The 22,789-nt window shown below is 31.2% G+C and overlaps 3 protein-coding genes across 3 annotated transcripts; 2 read left to right on the top strand and 1 right to left on the bottom strand.

The window, feature by feature from the left end:
* Window positions 1-310: 310 nt before the first annotated feature.
* Window positions 311-2,519, bottom strand: LOC125876490 (vacuolar protein sorting-associated protein 62-like). Its single transcript, XM_049557684.1, has 2 exons — window positions 2,237-2,519; window positions 311-1,864 (listed from the first exon to the last, which is right to left on the bottom strand). Exons 1-2 carry the CDS (start codon window positions 2,340-2,342, stop codon window positions 339-341), a joined length of 1,632 nt encoding a protein of 543 aa, XP_049413641.1. The 5' UTR covers window positions 2,343-2,519; the 3' UTR covers window positions 311-338.
* A 14,563-nt stretch (window positions 2,520-17,082) lies between these two features.
* LOC125847591 (beta-hexosaminidase 2) lies at window positions 17,083-19,920 on the top strand. Its single transcript, XM_049527231.1, has 2 exons — window positions 17,083-18,021; window positions 18,786-19,920. The coding sequence occupies exons 1-2, from the start codon at window positions 17,247-17,249 to the stop codon at window positions 19,733-19,735; spliced, it is 1,725 nt and encodes a 574-aa protein (XP_049383188.1). The 5' UTR covers window positions 17,083-17,246; the 3' UTR covers window positions 19,736-19,920.
* A 1,497-nt stretch (window positions 19,921-21,417) lies between these two features.
* On the top strand, window positions 21,418-22,789 carry LOC125878439 (non-specific lipid-transfer protein 1-like). The gene is made up of 2 exons (XM_049559693.1): window positions 21,418-21,809; window positions 22,448-22,789. The coding sequence occupies exons 1-2, from the start codon at window positions 21,454-21,456 to the stop codon at window positions 22,455-22,457; spliced, it is 366 nt and encodes a 121-aa protein (XP_049415650.1). The 5' UTR covers window positions 21,418-21,453; the 3' UTR covers window positions 22,458-22,789.

The following is a 22,789-nucleotide window of genomic DNA, read 5'->3' as shown; positions in this document are numbered from 1 at the left end:
ATAAATTTAAAAAATTATCATCAGATATCTATTTGCCTATGAAATTTTGATCAGATTTCTTCAATATTTTCAAGTATCCACAAACAATTTTTGAATTTTCGGGACTTCAACTCACAATTTTTTTCAAGTATAATGCATGTCCAAACACAACTTCAAATTTTAACTTTCAACTTCAAAATCTACCATCCAACGGAAGGTAAGTCGATTTAATCACTAGCAAACTTTATAACGACAAAGAGGTCACAACTAAAACGAAAGCATACGATACATTCATGAAATAACTATTTGATGATACAATCATAGAAAAAAAAAAACCCCCATTTTTTATCACACCATATTTAACCCCTTTCATCACCATTCCACATGTCCTTAAACTTAGGTCCAGTTGGTCCTTCCTCACCCAAAACCTCATTTGGTAAACTTTTCACAAGTTTCTCAATAGCCCTCTTTAATTTTCCAGGCAAAAATCTCTCTATTTTTTTAAGCTCATTTGCAATATCATAGCTAATTTTTGGACCCCATTCTCTAGCATAGTTAAGCCACACTGGCTCAACAATTTTCAAATAATCACCAGCCACCACTGCATAATTTGCTCCAGTGTCCATCACCTGCCCCTTTGCTGTGTCATTTCTTATGCCAATATTCCCATTCCCCTGCATATTTTGCCCTGTTTTCGAATAACAAGCGTGACCATGCAACGATGAATAGGTGACGGGCTTGTTACTATTTTCAAATTCAAGTTGTGGTGCACTCACCCAATTTCCTCCACTATGTTGGGAGAAGTATACACTTTGTAACTCTCCATTGAAGTTACTAATTCTTAACGTAATGTGTTCCCAATCGCCAACGTGCTGACCAATTTTCCCTAAGGGAATGGTGATGAATTCGATTTTTGCTCTAGCAGGGCCGTTAAAGGGGTAAAATAGCCATAGAGCGATATCAGTATGTGTCGCGCCAAACATTGGTTTAATATGTAAGTAGGATGTGGCAGCATGGAAATCTCCATTCTTGACACGATTTTTCGCTGAATCATCAGTTGGTAAGTCTAACCAATACGCGCCATCATTTGAACCATCTTGAGGAAGATTTGAACCGTCTGGCTGAACAAGAACCGGGGCAGATTCTTGCCCTTTCGTGTACAATAATACCCCATTCTGAAAAAACCAAGTGACAGAGGAAGGGTAATATTCTTCATCAGGGTGGAAGTAATATAAAGGCGAATACGCTTGAAATAGTGCTTGAATTTGGTTTAAATTTGGCATGGAAGAGAAATTTTCCACGACGTTTTTCAAACAAACAAGTGAATCTGCTGCAGCTCCGTTATTTAAAGCCATAAAAGCACCAGTAGACACTCCTAGACCCTTAATTCCTCTGTCTTTTGGTCTTGATGAGTACACATTCAACACATCATTTCCCCAAATCCAATCATCAGTTTCAGATACATCGGTTAAATCAGCACGAACACATCTGATTTTGTCAAGAGAAGGCTTCTGAGGAGACGTTGTTACAACGTGTCCAACAGATTTATAGCCCTCAGGGGGGATTGGGAGCCAGATATAGCAAACACCATCCTGTTTGATTTTCAAGTTTTCACTACTCCATACAAGAGTATAGTCATTTGGCAATTTTAGAGCATCTCCTGATGAATCTTTACCAATAAGAAGCCAACCAAAAAGGGGCAAATTGTTAGGTTGGCTATAGGATCCAAGCATAAAGAAATCATTTGGTAAATTTGATGGTTCAAAGAATGTAGCTCCAAGATTATCTGGTCCACCTTCTTGGCTAGCCCATACTTTAGTAAATGATGATATTTGAGATACTTGTAATCCTCCAAGATCAATGATTCCACTAGCAAACCCTTCACCTGATATTTAAACAAATAAGTCATGAGTTCGAGTCGTGGAATTAGTCACATCACACCCCAAGAGGGATGCACCCTTCCCCAAACCCTGCGTGAACATGGGATGCATTGTGCACCAGACTCCTCTTTTTCTTTTTTTTTACATGTAATGCAAAAAATGTATCACTTTGTCAAATATATTTGTCTAGATAGTAATATAGTGCAAAAAACACGCGCCTTATCACCTAGACGCATGCACTAAAGCCTCAACTAAGCGAGGCAAAGGGCACAACATGGACTTCATCGAGCTTTAGGCGTAAAAACGTTTTCAGGGAGCCTTTAACAACACTACAATTGATCAGATACTAATAAAGCAAAAATCATAACATAAAGTACCTGAAGGCCAAGTGGGCAATGGAGATGGAAACTTAAAGGGAGTATCAATTGGAAGTAACACATTAGCATCATCTTGATTTGAATTTTTTTGGTTGATGTTACCCATAGTTGAATCTTTCAAGGAATGGCTTGAAGGAAGTGTAAGGAATAAAATGAGGCAAGCAACAAATATATTCTGCAAAAGAGAAGTTGAATAATATGAAAGAAAGAATTAGCTAGCTATATATAGTTGAAAGAAGAGCTCAATGGGTGAATTGTGCAATGAAACCTTAATGTGATGGTTATATATATATATATACTAAAATAACTTTCCTAGTCTTGACAAACGTATCTTCCTAGTTATTGACAATGTCAAAGACCATACCTACCAAAATCTTGGCTTCTCTGCTTTTTTCTACAAGTTAGAAATTTATATATGTATATATTAGGTAGGCTCTCTACATTACATTCAGCGTTGTGAGGGGTTAATTCAAAATTTCTTCGTTACAAACTTAAATTATATATGTGTAGACATCAAAATTTTATTGTATTTAAGATGAACATCTACAAGACTAACCAAATCCATGTTTTTTGAAGGATACTCTACTCTGAACCCCTTAGCTCACACCAATAAAAGGGATACATATGTCCTTAAAGAAGCATCTTGAATATTCCATAAACTTTGAGTGTTCACAAAGAGATCAAGACATCAAATGTTGTCTTTTTTCAAAAGAGGAGTGATCAAAAGGAGTGTCTTTTTTCGAACTACTATCTGACGTTCTTGATGATCAAATACATCAAGTATGCCTAAAATACGTTACTTATAAAGACCTTTGAACAACAAAAAAACTTAGAAGAGTAAAATCAAGGAAATACACAAAATTCTACTCACAACGATTATCAATACCTTTCTTTAATTTTTTGCGATAACAACTTAATTTACATTTTGAGAAAAAATTGTTACAAACGATATAAGATAAATGATTTGATATGTATATATAATAAATGTGTCCTTTTCCAAATATAATATGAACGTGGAATGCTTCGTATACTGATCTGCCTTTTAAAGCACGTAACAAAATGCACATTATTAATTTTAGTCACATGGCCAGAAAGGTAGAGCTAATGCTTAATAATTTCCCAAAGGAGATTACTTATATCTTAAAAAAAAAACTACATTTGTTGATCATGGTTTTAATCATATAAGGTCAACAGGCATCTGCTTCGTACAAGCAAAAAATATACTTTAGATACATGATGTGTTACACGTTTAGAATATGCTAAATGATGCTACGTACTGTTTGCATTCGAAGTTTTTTTTAATGATCGTAGTGTTTAAGGTCAACTTATACACATGGAATAATTTTATGCTATATCTTTCAACTCTCACCAATAATAGATACCAGATAACTTTATCCAACTAAGCTAAGATAAATGAGAAGAAATTACTTAGTATTTTTTTAATCTCTTTTGAGAATTGAACTTTGAGACCTCACGATTCTCAACTCACTTCATGGACCACTGAATCACGATGCAAGTCGTGTCTACTTTTTTTAACTAAATTTTTTCCAGGAAATCAAATGAGACCAACATTTACCTTTACTTGTTCAACCTCATCATCACCTTTTTATTATACAAGATTAAAAAATTTCCTTGTGTTCCACAACAAATACTAATAAATTCAAAAGAACAAGTTGTTCCCATAATGACAATAATTAATCATAGATTAATAATCGATAGAGTTAGGTGGGGAAGAAATACAGCTTAATTAATTTGTCCAGAGGGCTTAACAGTAAATTAAAAGGGCCGTCATCAATATAATATTGGAAGTTAGAGGAAACGGATTAACTTAACAAATCACCAAAATTATGGGATTCTTTTTAAATCTGTTTGGTTTATATATGATGGTTGTTACCTGTGGTATTGTATTGTGTTGTTAATTTAAATATTTATTTTTATTGTTACTTAATTTTTTTATACTGTATCATTAAATTCATTAAAATTTTATATAGCGATCGATTTGATGTGATCATGTCATTACTCTCCCATAATATAATGCTCACAATACATTATGATACGATACGTAACAACCCTTACAAAGTTGTATATATTCTTCAAGCTAAGTTCTTATCCATACTTAAAAGATAAACTCGTTATTAGTTATTATGATTTGCAAGTTATGTTTTATCACGCAGAAGTCATGATGAGTGCTGATAAGAATATGCTTGGCGTGTGGTTATGTTATCCAATAAATTTTGTCACTAGTAAATTTTATATATGTATTTTCAATTTTTAGTTATATTATATATCCCTTTCATTCTATTTTAACTGTTATTTTAATTTTTTTCACATCCATTACGAAAATTAATAAATACAACGTTTAGTTACATAAAGGGAAAAAAGTGATCTCTTGGGTAACATTTTTGTTACAATTTTATCCTTTATTCAGTTCTCATACCGTAAAAAGCCCTTTATTAACAAATAACAACTAACTTTCAATTTAAACAATTTATTGAAAATATATTCATTTCTCATACAGTAAAAAGCCCTTTATAACAATTAACTTTCAATTTCAATTTATTGAAAATAAAATATTGAAAAGATTATACAATGTGAATAAAAAAGTGTTCCTAACACATGTCCACATGTAAATGTCCATTTTTCCCCAAAGAATGAATGAAATCAGAAGAATATAAGAAACGTATTTTGATTATTACTATTTATTTATTTTTAAAAAACGAATCAAATTGGAGCAATGTCGATATTTTGTAACTCACCTTAGCTTATGGCATGCCACATGGGAAATGGACCGACCATGTTAACCTTTTGTTAAGATTTAATTTATAAATAATATATCAATTTTATAAAATGCAAGACATGTGTTTATTAAAACGTTCATTTGTTATTTAATTACGATTAAATGATACTATATCTTTACTTTAACTCTTAATTGATTAGGTAAATTGATTAATGATAAGATACCCAACGGAGAAACTGGAGAAACTACATAATTAGACATAATCCACTATCATATATTATTATTATTATTTTATAAAATATTCTGTATCTTATCACTAATTAAGAGTTTCATATCATATATTGAGGAAGATACATCTAGATACATGTACTTTTGCTACCAGATATACTAAAATAGAGAGAGGAGCGAGAAGGGGGGAGGCGAGTGAGATTTGTTATGTATCCCAGATATATATGAATCACATTAGATACACACTAGATATATGTATATGTATATATCTAATGTGATTCACATGTATTTGGAATATCATGTACATAGGAGAGTGACGACCGAGATGGGAGAGAGGTGACTGAATTTGTTATGTATCCAATATGCATGCGAATCCACTTGGATACAATGTATCTAGAACAAACTACACTTAATTTTGACCTCATGTATCTTGAGATACATTTATCTAAACGCACCAAAATCTGATAAAATACGTAATATTGCAAACTAAAGTATATCCAAGTAATTAACTCCTAAATATTGGGTAAGTTTCCCTCCCAATATTTCAATTTTGTTTGGGCTGGCCTACTTAGCTAGCGATCTACTCTATACGTCAGCCCAACCATCAATTTTTAGGGCAGCCCAACTTAGCTCCTAGCTTGAAGTTTTTTCAAGGATTGCTTGTGTTTTAGGGTGGTTTTTAATTTTGGGAAACTTACATAAATTTCACTAGTTTAGGAGTTAATTAGTTAGATAATTTATAATTTGCAATATTAAGTATCTTATCAAATTTTGGTACGTCAAGATACATGTATCTTGAGATACATGAAGTCAAAATTAGGTGTAGTTTGTTCTAGATATACTATATCCAAGTTGATTCACACTTACTTATCTAGGACATATGACAAATCTTACTCACCTGTCTCCCTATTTTAATATATGTGATAGAAAAAATACATGTAACTAAGTGTATATCTTCCTCAATATATAATAGAAAATTCTTAATTAGTGGTAAAATACATAATATTTTAAAAGTACAGATAATAACAATATATATGATAGTGAATTATGTCTTAATAGTTTTTAGTTTAGTTTTTGTTTTAAACTAAGATTTTCTTTTATTCTTGGTCTTTATTACTCATTTATTAAAAAATTATGAACCAATACATCCTTATCTAGGATTTAATTTCTGCCTTGTTTGGCACAAGTTTGTAGAAATTATGTTCTGTCTTTTTAGACATAACGTATGAGTTCTCAAACTGAAATGTTATCTCTATTGGCATAAGTTCTATAGACACTAAATTATGTTATTTTTTTCAATTAAGTCTTTTTTTTCTTAAAAAAAAGGTTTTGTTGAAACGCCATATCAATTATGTCATTTACCATATAACTTGTGGATTCTGAATCGAATTTTACCTCCATTGGCATAAATTATATATGAACCATATTGTCATATATTTTACAACATAATTTGTGGATTCTAAACTGAACTTTTACCTCTATTGACATTAAGTGACAACTAATGTTATATTATAATACAGAAGTATAAACTTATCCGCCAAAAAAAAAATTCCGAATGAAAAATATTATTCTGGTAATTAATAGTACCTTGAAGAGAAGAAAGCGCAGTAGCAAAAAGAGCTGAGACGAAAATACCGATGACGTCATCATCGCCATCGAAACCGTCGCAGCTCTTCCGTATTTTCTGTTAATTCAGCTTCTCCGGCGAGTTCTCCGTCCACCGATACACACATACAATACACACAATTGGATAGTCCGATCCAATGTGAATATCAAACACAAGCGGAAAACCAAAAAAGTCACAATGAAAGCACTAGTATATAGTATATATTATAGTGTTAATTGAAGATTTTATCAGTTCCTCATTTTCTGGTTAATTTGTACTATTAATATGAGTTTTAATTTTCCTAAAATATAGTACTAGCTACTGTTATTACTCCTATAATTATGGTGAGATTTGGAGGTTACAAATATTAATGTAAGCTTGTACCATTTAATGTAATTAGCTATTAATTGAATTTCTCTTAAGTAATTAGCTGGGTAATTAAACTTCGGATATATATGATTTAAATCAATTAATCAACAGCAACATTTTTCAACAGTACAATACAAACATTTTATTAAGAAAATAATATATACCCGTATATTATCTAATCCGTAGGTTTTAAATTCAGATTTGAAAAGCGATATTATTTCAATAACGAGTTTGGCAAGTGTACAAATGTCTAAAATATTAAAGATGTGATTTGAAGAAATAAATAAAATATAAAATTTATTTATCTTCTATTGATTTATGTGATTAGTGCAAGGATATTTAATGGAGTAATAAGGTAACCATATGGTCGTACTACAAAGGATATATATGGGCATATGACTCTAATGGCACCATTTTGTTGATATTTGAATGGATTTTTAATCAAATTATGAATAACTGCCAATTAGAGCTTCTATAAATATTAATGATGTGAAAAAAAAAAATACTTAATACAATATTCTCATTTTCCTTGAGTTTCTGCATACTTGTACAAAATCTCTTAACTTTTTCAAATGATATATGGTATTAGCTCAAAAAGTTTGTAAACAAGCCAGATAAATTAAGATCGAAGGTGTTCTTAGTTTACCTGTTTCTAGTGGTGTTTTTGATAGTCATCGTTAATTTTTAAATTTATTCCTGTTAGTTACATTGAATCTAAAGTGTTCCACTTTAACAATTTTAAGAAATTCAAGATAATGTTCCCAATTACATTTGAAGAATATTTCCATAAACAAGGGATAAAAGTTTAATCATAATATTTATTCCTAGAGGTGTAGTAAGTATAAAATGATTACTCCCTCCGTCCCATTTTATGTGGCAATATTTGACCGGGCATGAAGTTTAAGAAATAAATGAAGACTTTGAAATGTTTATCAAATTGCCCCTTCAAAAAATAGTCATATTAAAAAGTAGACTCATTTTTCTCTCTCCTCATAAATGTATTGAAATACTATCTTTAAGATTAAGTGGGACCAACAAGGGTAAAAGAGAAATTGTACCTTTAGGGGTCGTTTGGTTTGAATACAAGTTATGCTGGGATTAGTTATGCTGTGATTAATTTTTGTTGCTTGTTTGGTTTGTCATATTCAAACTTATATTCATGGCATAGTTTCTAAGAACAAGTTGTTTGTTTACAAAAATACCCTTCATCTTATTTAGTTTTTTTTTTTTTTTTTTTTCATTTTCTTTGTAAGTTTTAGTTATTCATTCTTAAAAATAAAATTTTTCATCTTATTTAGCCTAAATATTTTTGGGTGTGCATTTACATGATTGTGCCGTGTGTTTTTAAAATTAAACTTTCATCTTATTTAACTTTAAAATAAAACTTCCATCTTGTTTAGCTTAAAAATAAAATTTCAATCTTATTAAGCTTAAAAATAAAATTTTCATCTTATTTAATTTAAAAATAAAACATTCATCTTATTTAGCTTAAAAATAAAACTTTCATTTTAAGTTTATTAAAAGTAAAAGAAATTTTATTATTAAAGTTATCTACATTTTAATTGATATATAAAATATAATTTTTAAGTGAGTTATAAACTATTTAATTAAAAATATGCAATTTAGTAGTGGAGTGAACATTTTGGGAGAAATCAAGATATAAATAGCATTAAGAATTAGGCAAATAAATTCAACTTATTTTATATTCATAAATAAAAATTATATTTATAAAATATAATTTTTTAATAGAAAAATATATTATCATAAGAACAAGGAATAACTAAGATTGTGAATGTTATTATAAATGTTGTTAAAAATTATGTTAATACTAGATAAGAATTGCCCGTGCTAAGCACGGGCCCAACGTGTGGTCTTATTCGTGATCTAAAATTGATTAATATAAATGAGACAATCGCATATAAACACCATTATATAAAATAAATAAATAATATAGCAGTTAAACGTGTTATCTATATATTTTGTGAATGTCATTATATTGAATGTTGTTTTTAAAGTGAAATATTTACGTAGATGAACATTGTACATTTGGGAATACTAATTACATTTGCATATAACTATTTATAAATTGAACATTATACATATGGGAGTACTAATTACATTTGTATATTAACTATTTATAAATTGAACATTATACATATGGGAGTATTAATTACATTTTCATATAACTATTTATAAATCAGTTACTAATAGATATACACCAAAATTGATCAAGTGCAATCTCAAATTATTTGAGGTCAATTATGTCTCATTCATACTAAAGTTTTTTCAATAAATTTTTTTTTTTGAAGCAACTTTTGTATTTTAGCGCGGAGTCTGTTGATTTATTACTTATATAGATGTGATATAGCTACAAATACTACTACTACGACAATTCATATATTAACTCTGAAGTAATTAAATTAAATTAATTCAAATATCACCTCTAAAGTAACCAAATTATATTTTCATGAACTCAGTGCTTCTCAGAAAAGAAATTCTCAGAAATATGCAACTCCCATCATAAAAATGAATCAAGATATACAATTTTTCTTATAATTAAAAATTCAATTTGATGGAAAAAGAAATAGGCAAGAAACTGCTTAAGAAGTAAAGATCATTTGCACTTATACTATCAATACATGTATTTGATTGGACATGTGCATTTGAGCACACCAACAATTTCACTTCCTGAATTTGTCTATTATAGAGATTGATATAGTGGAAAATTACCAAAATACCCTTGGTCGTTGGTTGTCTTCACACTTCTATAGATTCTTAAGGTCCGTGATACGGGCCCAATATAATCGATTATTAATCATTATTTAATAAATATTAAAAGGCACTTCTATAGCATTTTGGTCAATATTAATTAATATTGATTCTGATAAAAAAATTAGTATAAAAAATGTTGAAATTACCATCAAAGAATATAGTGCATCATTGCATTGAGTTGCTCCTTCCTTAATTAAATATCTTAATTTTGAGTTTTGAATATGAAAAAAATTCTTAGTAGGGACCACTATATCCGAATGTGCCCTATTTCGGCGTACATTAGAATTAATCGAACTTCAATATGAATATTGAATATTGAATAAAAAATATTAAATTAACCCAATAATATTTTTTAAGTATAATTGGTATTAAGGATGGGTAGATTCATTTTTTAAGTTGTAAAACACTCAAGTCTAATATTTAATTTATTTAGTTTTTACTATAATGACACAAATTTATTAGGATTCAATGTTAATTTGTCTGTTAGATTGAATTATATATCTTATATAAAAATCATGAATTATTATGTATTATTATCTTGAAATCTATCCTATTCATTTCAATTAATCTGTCATATTTTTCTTTATAATCTATTAAAAAGTAATGTTCCTTTTCTTTTCTTAGTTCCAACTCCACATAATATATTTAAGATCACAAGATTAAAAGACATTTACTATATTTCACACATTTTTAATTTAAAACCACAAGATTAAAAAATCTTTCTTAATTTCTTAAACTTCATTCCAAGTCAAAATTGAACAAACAAATTGAAACGGAGAGATTAATATTTTTTATTTATCACACACATAAAAAATGGAACTAAGTAGCATGTTTCATTATCACATGAAGTTCAATATATGTATAATTTAAGCTACATTATAGAATCAAAGTTGAATATTTAATTATTAAATGGATCTGTATTTTTATGTTTGTGAAAACATTTTATAAAATGAAATAATAATATCAGAGTTCCGGAAAAAAAAATTGCCATATGTATGGAGAAAGAAGAATTACTCTCTTCGTCCCCTTTTAATCGTCATGTTGCGCTTTTTGAAAATCAATTTTACTAATTTTCAAAGATAAGTTAGATTATTATATTAATAAGACATTTAAAAAAAAATAGATAGTCAAAAAGTATACAAAAACTACTATAAATTGCAGATTTGTGTATATCAATATGATGAAAAATACATTATAAAATATTAATCAAAATTCTTATAGTTTGACTCTAAAAATTAAAATTATAACAATTAAAAGTGGACGGAAGAAATATTAAATTTTTTATTATCTAGAATTGGCTGGTCGTTGTCCTAATTGGTCCTCGGGAACACCAAAAAGATAAATAACAATAATAATAATAATAAAATAATTGTTCTGATTGGACTTTTAACCCACTTAACTTGCTTTCAGTAAATATAATTAATATTTGCCCTTTAAATGAACATATATTTACAATATTGCCCTTGGTCGTTTGGTTGGCTTCACGCTTCTATATAGTAATAATACATGAATGTAAAGTGGTGTATAAAAGTGGAGTTTAAGGAGGGTATTTTTGTTATTTTACCTACCTAATCCCAGGATAAGTTATCCTGAAATTACTATCCCACCCCCAGGAAGGGATAACTTATCCCAGGACTAATTGTTAATCCTGGGATAAGTTATCCCATCATTGACAACCAAATAACAGATTAATGACCACTTAAAAATTATCCCTGGATTAAATCCTCTTGTCCATCACACCAAACGACCCCTTAAACACTTATCATATAAGGAAATGTGACATTCTTTTTGGGACTAACCAAAAAGAAAATGATGTCATATAAAATGAAACGATGGGTGTAGTATTTAGTCAATAGATTTTATTTAACAAGTCAAAAATGTGTAAACTCTTGCGACCCCATCCACCCAATCCCCCAATCAAATTGTTTTGACGTGACTATGTAAAGTTGAAGCAGAATTCTCGCACTAGAAACTGACTTCACAAATATTATTAGTAAAGTAAAGAGAAAATCCAAAAAAAAGTTAGTTATCTTTTTAAATTTTTTTTTTTTTACATTGCTTTGGTTTTGTTAGATACTCGTATTAGAACTCAATTAATTTGAATTCATGTCGGATAGGGCTCTATTCGAGAGATAGCGTATTCTATCAAAGATTTTTTTATATCCAAGACTCAAGCTTAAGAGTTAAAAAAAAAAAGTTAGTTATCAAAAAATGAACTCAACTCCTCGAAAAGTTAAACTCAAAATATTTCAAACGTAAATTAATGTGAAGATTAAAATGTAATTTTGTTAAGTAAAAATATTACTTCATTTTGGGTACTAGGGGCCGGGTCATGAAATGCCAAAGTGAAAACTATACAAGTTTCAACACTTCACTATATATGTTCCATGAAATACTATGTAGACAATCTTATTGCTTAAGATTATTATCGGAAAAAGGTTTTAAAATGTTTCATATTGGAAATGGTATAATATTTTCCTCCTTTCATCTATTGGTCCGGTTAAGAATTTCCACATCGGAAAAGGGATGAAAATTTAGTCTCCTTATATGGACTTGGACAATCCTCTTCTCATAAACTAGCTTTTGAGGTTGAGTAATTAGGCCCAAGATCCATCTTTACAGGTCTGGATTGCCCTTAACATTATTTTTCGGGTTAAAGATCCACATTTTAACAAAACTATGAAATACACATATACCATTGGGCTATAATTAAATAGGTGGTAGTGATTAATTGGTCGATGATCTGTATATTAGTCCAATAACTCATAAATAATCCGACTCATCCAAATTTATTTTTTCAAAATTATTGGGAGTTCTAAGAATCCACTATTGTTAATGGATGAAGAAGCTGAGTTGAACCTAGATATGAAATTGATTGAAGTTTGTTTGCATCAGTTTTGCACAAAAAATTACAGCTTCAAACAGACATAGGGATGGCAATGGGGCGGTGTGGGGCAGGGGCGGGACAGGTTGAGCTTAACCTGTAAAAATTTTAATTCACCCCGCTCCGCTCCGTTCAACATTTTTTTTTTTTATTTTTAACCCGCCGCACCCCGCCATGCATAGATTTGCTCCGCATGAACCAGACCCGCATAATTTTTTAACAAGTTTTTTTTCTAGTTAAGTTTGATAATAAAATTATAAAAATAAATTCATTTTTTCATTAAGTTGTATTAATTTAATAAGCTAGTGACTTAAAATTTTATTTAATAGAAGTCAATTGGGAAATATGTAAGAAATTGAATTATTTCTTGTTGACCATTTTCATTTACTATCTTGAATATTTTAATAGCTTTAAAAAAATTATCTTAATAAATAATGTTATATCACTCTTATAACATGTAAAAAATTAAAATTAAATTTAAACCCACATAAAATCACATATACCCGCAACCCGCCCCGCTTAATTTTATAGAGCAACTTTCACATATAGCAAACACAAAAATCATATTTGTATGCTATAACTATAGTTTGCATAATTGTGCTCCATAGCAAACATAAATATGTATATTTTCGCTATACATATACAAAAGAAGGCAGTTGTACATAATTTGTTTCTGTTTCGGTATACATATACAAAAGATCAATTGTATAATCTATGTTTGTATAAAACGAGAAAGAGAAAAAGGCGAAAGAGAACTGGGCAGGGGAATATTTGTATTGTATAATTATAAGTGTATATATGTATTTGCATGTGTATATACAATTTTCTCTTTCTTTATACAAACAGAAACACAATTTATACATTTATGTTTGTATAAGCGAGAGAGGCGAGGGAGAGACTGGCGAGTGAGATCTAGGAGAGAGGCGAGCGAGATCTAGGAGAGAGGCGAGCGAGATCTAGGAGAGTGGCAAGCGAGATCTGGGAGAGGGGAACAAAAATATATGTATATATACAATTTTCTCTCGCTTTATACAAACACAAACACATTTTATACATTTGTATTTGTATAAAAGCGAGAGAGGCGAGGGAGAGAACGAGAGTGGCGAGCGAGATTCACCATGAGAGAGGTGAAATAGCAACAATTTGCTATGGGATACAATTAAATCAAACTATGTTTATAACATTTAATTTGAATTAATAGTTTGTTATTATATATATAAAATTTTCCTTTTTAAAAAAAACCTACTTCAGCCCGCCCCACATCCCACCCGCCCCGCCCCACCCCACATAGCCTTAAACCCATCCCACCTTGCATCCGCCCTGCTCCATTGCCATCCCTAAACAGAGAAGATGTTATTGTCTTTTGAATCTATTCGGTCCCAAAACGTTTAGCATCGAAAAACCAGATATGAACAAAAAAAAATTGGTTATTAACCTAGATGCATGAGTTGGATTATTTAAGATTGGGTCCACGTGAATCAATTAAATAAATCCTGTTCAGCAAAAAAAAAAAAAAACTAAATAAATCTCCACAAATGACATTTCACAACTCCATGGATGATGCATTTTTAGTTTGAAAATTAATGTTAAGGAAATTGTGATCCAATTGGAGCAAGGAGTGACATTTTTAATCCTAAAATTATGTGAAGGGCAATTAGAATCCAGAAAGAATAAATAAAGTTGAATCATTACTAATACGTCACAAACATTTTAATCTTTTTTTTCTTCAAATTATTGCTAACAAAACTTTTTTTTTAAAAGGGATAAAAACAAGTAAAAGACAAACCTACAGAGAATGTGGTCCGTGGATAAGGTTAATCTTCTCTTAATTAGAGGTCTCAAATAAGTTAAGTATAAAAAAATCTTGATAAGAAGCGCTTTCCACTAAATGGAACCCTACGGTGTGAATTTAAAATAACCGAGAAAAAAAAAGAAAAAAAAGTATAAAATAGTAAACTATTAATTCAAATTAAATGTTATAACCACAATTTCATTTAATTGTAATCCGTAGCAAACACTTGCCATTCGCCTCACTCCCATAGAATCTCGCTCGCCACTCTTCCTCGCCTCTCTCACTTTATACAAACACAAATGTATAAATTGCGTTTGTATTTGTATAAAGCAAGAGAAAACTGTATATACAAATACAAATACATATATTTTTGTCCTATACACTTATGATTATACAAATACAGATCTTCCCCTACCAGTTCTCTTTTGCCTTTCTCTCTTTCTCGTTTTATACAAATACAAATTATACAAATTACAATGTATAATTTATGTTGTATAAAGCGAGAGAGAGATTTGATATACAAATATTTTATTTTGATTCAATTGTATACAAATTCAAATTTTATGCAGATATACAAACACAATTATTGATATATATACATAGTAGTTACATATATAATTATCTAACCGATATACATATACAATCGTTGCGCTTTTATACAAATGAGAGGCCTGCCAATGATTTATACAAATTTGATGCTCCATAGCAAACATAAAATTTGCTAAGGAGCGCAATTATGCAAACTATAACTATAGTATACAAATATGATTTTTATGTTTGCTAAACCTAAAATTTAAAAGAAAAATTACAGAAATCCACCTTTTAGTTTACTTATTACCATTATCCCCTATAAGTTTTACAAATCTTCAAAATCCCTCATTTTCGCGCATTAGATTAGTGTATTTCGCGCATCAGATTAGTGTATCATGTATAAAATTATCTCGTGCATCAGATTAGTGTATCTCGCGCATCAGATTAGTGTATCATGTATAAAATGTACATCAGATTAGTATATCATGTATAAAATGTACATCAGATTAGTATATCATGTATAAAATGTAATGTATCTTACTTAACGATTAATGTATCTCGCGCATCAGATTAATATATCATCACTTATATTATTGTATCCATTTTAAAAAATTTTGAGGGATTTTTGTAATTATAAACTTATAAGGGAGAAATTATAATTTTACCTTAAAAATATGTGATTTTTGTCGTTTGCCCAAATTTAAAACCAAACCTACAGGCGCCGGCTTTTGCACTGTATTGAATGTCTACAAATAATACTAGGGATTAACCCAACAAAAGCACTTGGCACTACACCATTCCACAATCAATCTGCATTCCCAAAGGTCTTTAGAAGTTCATATTCTTTTATTAAAACATTATAATTATAGTTATACCTATTTTGAATAATTTTTTCAACTAAAACACCCAACATTCCATTGTATATCATCAACGTATACGATTCATATATTATATACCTTACTAATATATAACAGTATGATTCAACTAAGTTGATTGTTGTTATCGTCGGAATATATAATTATATGTTGTATACTCTGACGATATACAAACACACCAAAGTATGGACAAATTTTATATTATATTATATTATAAATAGATAGAAAACAGTATGATATAAGATTAGTAACCGTTTGGCCACTATAGGGGTCAACAACTATTTCTAAATCTTTAGCCCTCTTCGCCTGCAATCTATTTTAACTAATTTGTCTCACTAATCACAACTAATGAGTTGTTTATAAACTTATAAAAGTTAGGTTAAATGAGTTGTATTATTCACTTGTTAATTGCACCTTAAAAATTAGGTGAATTGTGAAAGTTTTCCCTTATCCCATTTAAAAGGTAATTCTGATTCATGCTTAAGCTAAACTTACCAACATAATAAGCACAAAATTAAATTAACCAAGGTATATTTGTCTACACTTAACCAACATAATTCTGATTCATATTGTTAAGACGACTAACATTTATTTAGGAAAGGAGATTGATTACAAAGAAGTAACCCATAATATTACAAGTTTTGCATAAGTAATAGTATTACGTTTGGTACCTGATTAGGAAGTAGATTATTTATGTATAAAATTAATAGGATGTTTGATTTACAGTTTAGAAACCAACATAACTATACATCCATATGTTATGAGAAAGTCTATGCATCAACAAAAGATGGAATAACTGTTACATGTACAATTAATATTTAAATAATTAATCTTTGTATAACTAATACTTGCATAATTCTAATCAGTTACCAAACACCCGTAAGGGTAATAAAAACATTGAAGTTTAAGTTGCTTGTATCCAAATCACAAACCAACAAACTAGAAGCAAAGACTTTTGAAGTTGAAAAGAAAGTAACCAAGTCAAGTCTTTATACAATCCCCCTTCCATCCATCCCACCCACAATATAAACTCCAAACATAATCAAACAAATATGTAGCTATTTTCCAAAGTAATATTACAAGATTGTAACAACCAAACCATACTCTTCATATTCCAAAATTTGATATTTTAGAAAAATAACAACATATATAGTCCTTTCCAATCTTTGAATTGGCTTACTTCAATTTCGAAGTAATTTTCATTTCTCTAAGAAAAATGAGAGAAGAGAAAACATTCTCCTTCTTTCTTCTACTATTCTTTATCTTAATTTCTCAAACAACAGCCACAAATTATCCAATCAATGTCTGGCCCAAGCCCACAACATTCCATTGGCCCAACCCAAAATCAATCTTCCTCTCCTCAAACTTCACCATCTCGCACCCGTACCACCGGTACCTCACTCCCGCCGTCGACCGTTACCGCCACCTCATCCTCTCAGAGCACCACCGTCCCATCATCACTCCGGCGATCAATCTCACTTCATCAATACCGTTGCAAAGCCTCATCATCTCCGTCTCCGATGTCACTTCACCACTCGCTCACGGAGTCAACGAATCCTACTCTCTCTCCACACCTTCCGACGGCTCCTCCGCCTACATCACTGCGGGGACTGTATGGGGAGCCATGCGAGGGCTGGAGACATTCTCACAACTCGTGTACGGAAACCCTACCAGAGTTGCAGCCGGCGTGTACATACACGATCTGCCGATTTTCACTCACAGAGGTGTGGTGTTGGACACTTCGAGAAATTTCTACGGAGTCGATCACTTGTTAAGGCTTATTAAAGCTATGAGTATGAACAAGTTGAATGTTTTCCACTGGCACATAACTGATTCACATTCATTTCCGCTTGTGATTCCATCGGAGCCCAAGCTCGCCGGAAAAGGAGCGTACAGCAACGAGATGATGTATTCTCCGGCGGACGTGCAGAAGATTGTGCAATATGGAATGGAACACGGAGTTAGGGTTTTACCTGAAATTGACATGCCTGGTAAGTTATGGAATCATGATAAAGTAGAATAGAATAATGTATGGATACTTTTTGTTTACAATTTCTAGGTAATCCCAAAAAGGAACAAGATTGGACTTCTGGATGTATTATTAATTTATCAGGACATGGGGATCATTAATTTATTAATTTTAACTTAATGGGACCTTCCTGAATTTATTTTGAACTTTTTCTTCTGGCAAATGAAAATGTATGAATCTTTTTATACAGGAAACCAAAACCTTTAAGCCTGGGTCCGGGGAAGGTGGTGTGTATGAACCACGGTTCTTTCGAGTACTCTTCTCAATACGAATAATAGATACTTCAATTCGATATATGCACATAAATGTAGGAGAACATGTTTGATACTTTCAATGAGATGTGAATGAGAGTTTAGATGGTTGACGATCTCAATCTTGATAGTTGGCTCCATTTTTATATATGGTAGATTTCCGTAGGTAGGATTTTGACAATTTTGTTTACATGGTGTGCAAAAAACTACGAATTTTAGATTATCTTGTAAACCAGCTTGATAAAGGTAGAGCCGTAGAAAGTGCGGTAGTCCTTATTTAGATTTATTTTTTTGCTACTTCACCAAAATAACATAATCCAAATAAGAGGCAAATTGCTATATCCTCCACAGAAGAAGGTTATATCACGTTGTAAGATTTCTTTTGTTAAACATATATTACAGGAACAAAGAAAAGTGTATTGCTAACACTATTAAATAAATGTCTTGTGTTTGCCCGATTTTGCAAATATTGCAGCACATACAGGATCGTGGGCTGAAGCTTACCCTGAGATAGTCACTTGTGCAAATATGTTCTGGTGGCCCGCTGGAAGTAGTCCAGCTCTTGCAGCTGAACCAGGCACTGGCCAACTGAACCCCTTGATTCCCAAGACCTATGATGTAGTAAAGAATGTCATCCAGGACACTATCGCCATGTTTCCAGATTCACTCTTTCATGGAGGAGCAGATGAGATCAATTCAGACTGTTGGAATACTGATCCATCAGTCCAAAAGTTTGTTGCTAGCAATGGAACTCTCAGTCAGCTACTCGAGAAGTTTATCAATAATACCTTACCTGAAATCCTCTCACTCAACCGTACGGTGGTCTACTGGGAGGATGTTATATTGAGTGGTAATGTGAAAGTGAATCCATCTCTGCTTCCTCCACAGAATGTTATCATGCAAACTTGGAATAATGGACCAAATAATACAAAGCAGCTTGTCACTTCTGGCTACCGTGTCATTGTGTCATCTGCAGATTACTATTACTTGGATTGTGGCCATGGAAGCTTCGTTGGGAATGACAGCCGCTATGATCAGCCACCAGGTACTGACCAAGGCAATGGTGGATCATGGTGTGGGCCTTTCAAGACGTGGGAAACCATTTACAACTATGATATAACCTACGGCCTTACTGATGAGGAGGCTCAATTGGTAATTGGAGGGGAAGTAGCTTTATGGTCCGAACAAGCTGATTCAACTGTTATGGACTCAAGGATTTGGCCAAGAGCATCAGCAATGGCAGAAACATTGTGGTCAGGAAATCGCGATGAAACAGGAATGAAGAGATATGCAGAGGCTACTGATCGACTGAATGAATGGAGGTACCGAATGGTTTCTAGGGGAATAGGTGCTGAACCGATTCAACCACTTTGGTGTCTCAAAAACCCAGGCATGTGTAACACAGTTCATTCATTTACTAGCTGATCGATCCTTCATCAGTGTATGTACCAGTCTCTTTTCCACCTCTCAGTTTTCATTCAAAACTAAAAAAGGGGTCATTTATCTGTATTATCTTCTATATTCAGATCCAGTTTATTATTGTAATGTTACCTTCTATTGTCACCACATTACCATGATTTTACTAAGCAAATGAATTTGGGAATTTCTTACATTGTTGTTTTCCCCTATCTGTACTTGCTGATGTTAGTCTAGCTTAAAGCCAAATACATCCATTTTTTGAAGATAGCCACTATCGTATGGTTCTATGAATTTTCACTCGGGTGTATCAATAAAAAAGTAAACATACGAAGAAGCTAACCTAGGGATTCTACATATTTAGTATATATGTGTTAAACAAATTGACCTATCTACATAGTGTAATTTTCTAGTAAAGAGGTGTTTTGGATTGTTCCCTAGTTTTTTTCTCTTCCCTGGATGTCTTCAAGCCTTTAAAAATAACTTAGAAGAAACTCCATAACTTAGAAAACTATAGGCTAACAAAGTGGTTGCAACAACGATATACTTTAGTTATCGGGTGAAGCCTTCAAAAAGTGACCAACTATCCATACTAGTTGCTACCTTACGCTGTCATTTTCAAATAGGAGTAATTGAGACAATATGGCATTGCATGCTTAGAAGCAACTTATATGTATAATTCTTTAGCACAAACCAAAGAGATGTATTCAAAATAAATAAATTTCCTGCCCTTCACTATTCTTTTTTAATTTCCATTTCTATCATTGTGTATTCACTTTTCAATCTCCTACTACCTTTAAAAAATTACACAATTTCTTAAATTCTAATTCAAGATTCAAATTATTAACTTAGTAAAAACGTGTACACGTAATGACATATAGATTCAAGAAATTTCATCCTGTGACATACTGACACCTTGATCATTCGATGTGTTTGTCCCTATTTAGAGTTGATGAATTACTTGCAAGTGTTTGCTAAATCTGGATACGGTACAGTTGGCAAATGTATTTATATCCAATTTTATTACCTAAATATTAGACAGTCAAGGTAGTTAAGTGAATATTCTAGAATTCAGAAACTATACTGAGTGCAAGTTTTAATTAAAAAAGTTAAGATATCCATTTCCTAGAGGATTTCACCAATGCCACATCTTAATAGGATCGCGTTGTTAGATTTAAACTCTCTTACAAGAGTAATTGTGACAATAGGGCCATAGGCTGACACTAGTAACCTAAACGAGGGACGTGTAGTACTCTTTTCCTTTAGAAGAATTCAATTTGTGAGTATTCGATTAATAGTAGTTTTTACCAAATAGACAAGTGAAATATAAAATGATCATTATGTTGAATACACGACACTTCCACAGAAAACTTAAATAGCTCAGTTAATTGACTAAATTTTTACCTTGTTGGTAAAAGTTTAATTCCTCACATTGTAATACCCTACTGCACTTCACTTTCCCCTACCCACAATTTAATTTCTTAAAAATGACACTCCCTAATTGCCTCAATCTCCATTGCACCAAACTTTTGACTTTCCACAAAACAATACCCAAATCTTAAACAAAGAAAATACATCAATAATTTTCCATCATTTCTTGCACTCAATCACTTAAACCAAACATAATTTTTCATTTTTATAACTTACTTGTGCTAGTGAGCTTTCTCAAATTTCATCTATAAAAACAGACTACTCTCAACAACAAGTTCAAAATCATTTAACTAATCATGAATTCCTCAATCCAAGCAAAATTAGTACTAGTACCATTCATCATGGCTCTAATTCTATTACTAATTGCACCATCTTCAGAAGGTGCTATCACTTGTGGCACAGTAATTAGCTCAATCAAGCCCTGCCTCAGCTATTTACAAGGCAGTGGTGGGACACCACCACAACCTTGCTGTGATGGTTGTCAATCTCTTGTATCTGCTGCAACAACTGTACCAGATAAGCAGGCTGCATGCACTTGTCTAAAGAATGCATCTCAAAAAATCAACATTAATTCTCAACTTGCAGGGAGTCTTCCTAAGAGTTGTGGAATCTCCTTGTCCTTCCCTATTTCATCCACTGTTGACTGCACCAAGTAATATTACTCTCCTCCTCCCTTATTAGTACGACAATAGTCATTTTTCATACATAATTTTAGAAAATAATGTTTTCCGTGGAAAATGTTATACATATATTACAAATCAATAGTGTTGTCATATGGAACTTTTTAGTACTATTAGAGGTCGATAATATGTCTAAATGTTGGTTGATCTGAAGTAAGTGAAATGAAATTAAGAACTAAAATAATTATAGGGGTGCTAAATGAACGGACTAAACTGAATTTGAACGAGTCGAGTCAATAAATGTTGGGTCATTGGCTTGAGATGGCAAACCAATGGGTCATAACTCATAACCCAACCCTCCCAACACTAGTCAAATTTTATTTAATTAACATACAAAACTAATTCAACTTTTTTTTTCTTGTTGTTGTATACATATAACGCATCAAATCAAAAAGAGAATTCTTCTAAAATATTTTGACAAGATCTCAGTTGGATTAATTTGACTTACATATTTAAAATAAATCAGTTCAATTTTTAAATAAGCTTAACTGAGCTATGTATAAGTTGAGTTAATAACTGGGCTGAGTCATAACAATGTTTTTTATGGACTAATAGCTTTTGTCGATATGTCCTTGATATATAATTTTGTACATCGTTACTACTCTTGCAGGATCAATTGAAGTGTTTTAAGGATGCCATATATATATACAAGGCATTTCTTTGGCGTGATGAAGGCTATTTATATAGCAAATAAAATTTGTTTGAATGCATATTATAAGTTATAATTGTGATTTTTTTTTTCTGGTTTATATTTGTAATATAATATATCTCGATGTTATGTTCAGGATTTTTGCACTTTTGTTCTGCATGTAATAAAATTGTGTTTTCTCCGATGAGGAGAAAATTCAATAGCTTTTCTTATAATATACGAAACGAGCTAGCTGGGCTTACATTGAATTAAATCAAATATGTACGTTATGAGAATTTATCAAAGTTTTTGTTATTCTTTTTT

The sequence above is a fragment of the Solanum stenotomum genome, chromosome 1, assembly GCF_019186545.1.
Source record: "Solanum stenotomum isolate F172 chromosome 1, ASM1918654v1, whole genome shotgun sequence".
Classification (NCBI taxonomy): Eukaryota; Viridiplantae; Streptophyta; class Magnoliopsida; order Solanales; family Solanaceae; genus Solanum; species Solanum stenotomum.
This window is presented reverse-complemented; position numbering and strand designations above follow the sequence as displayed.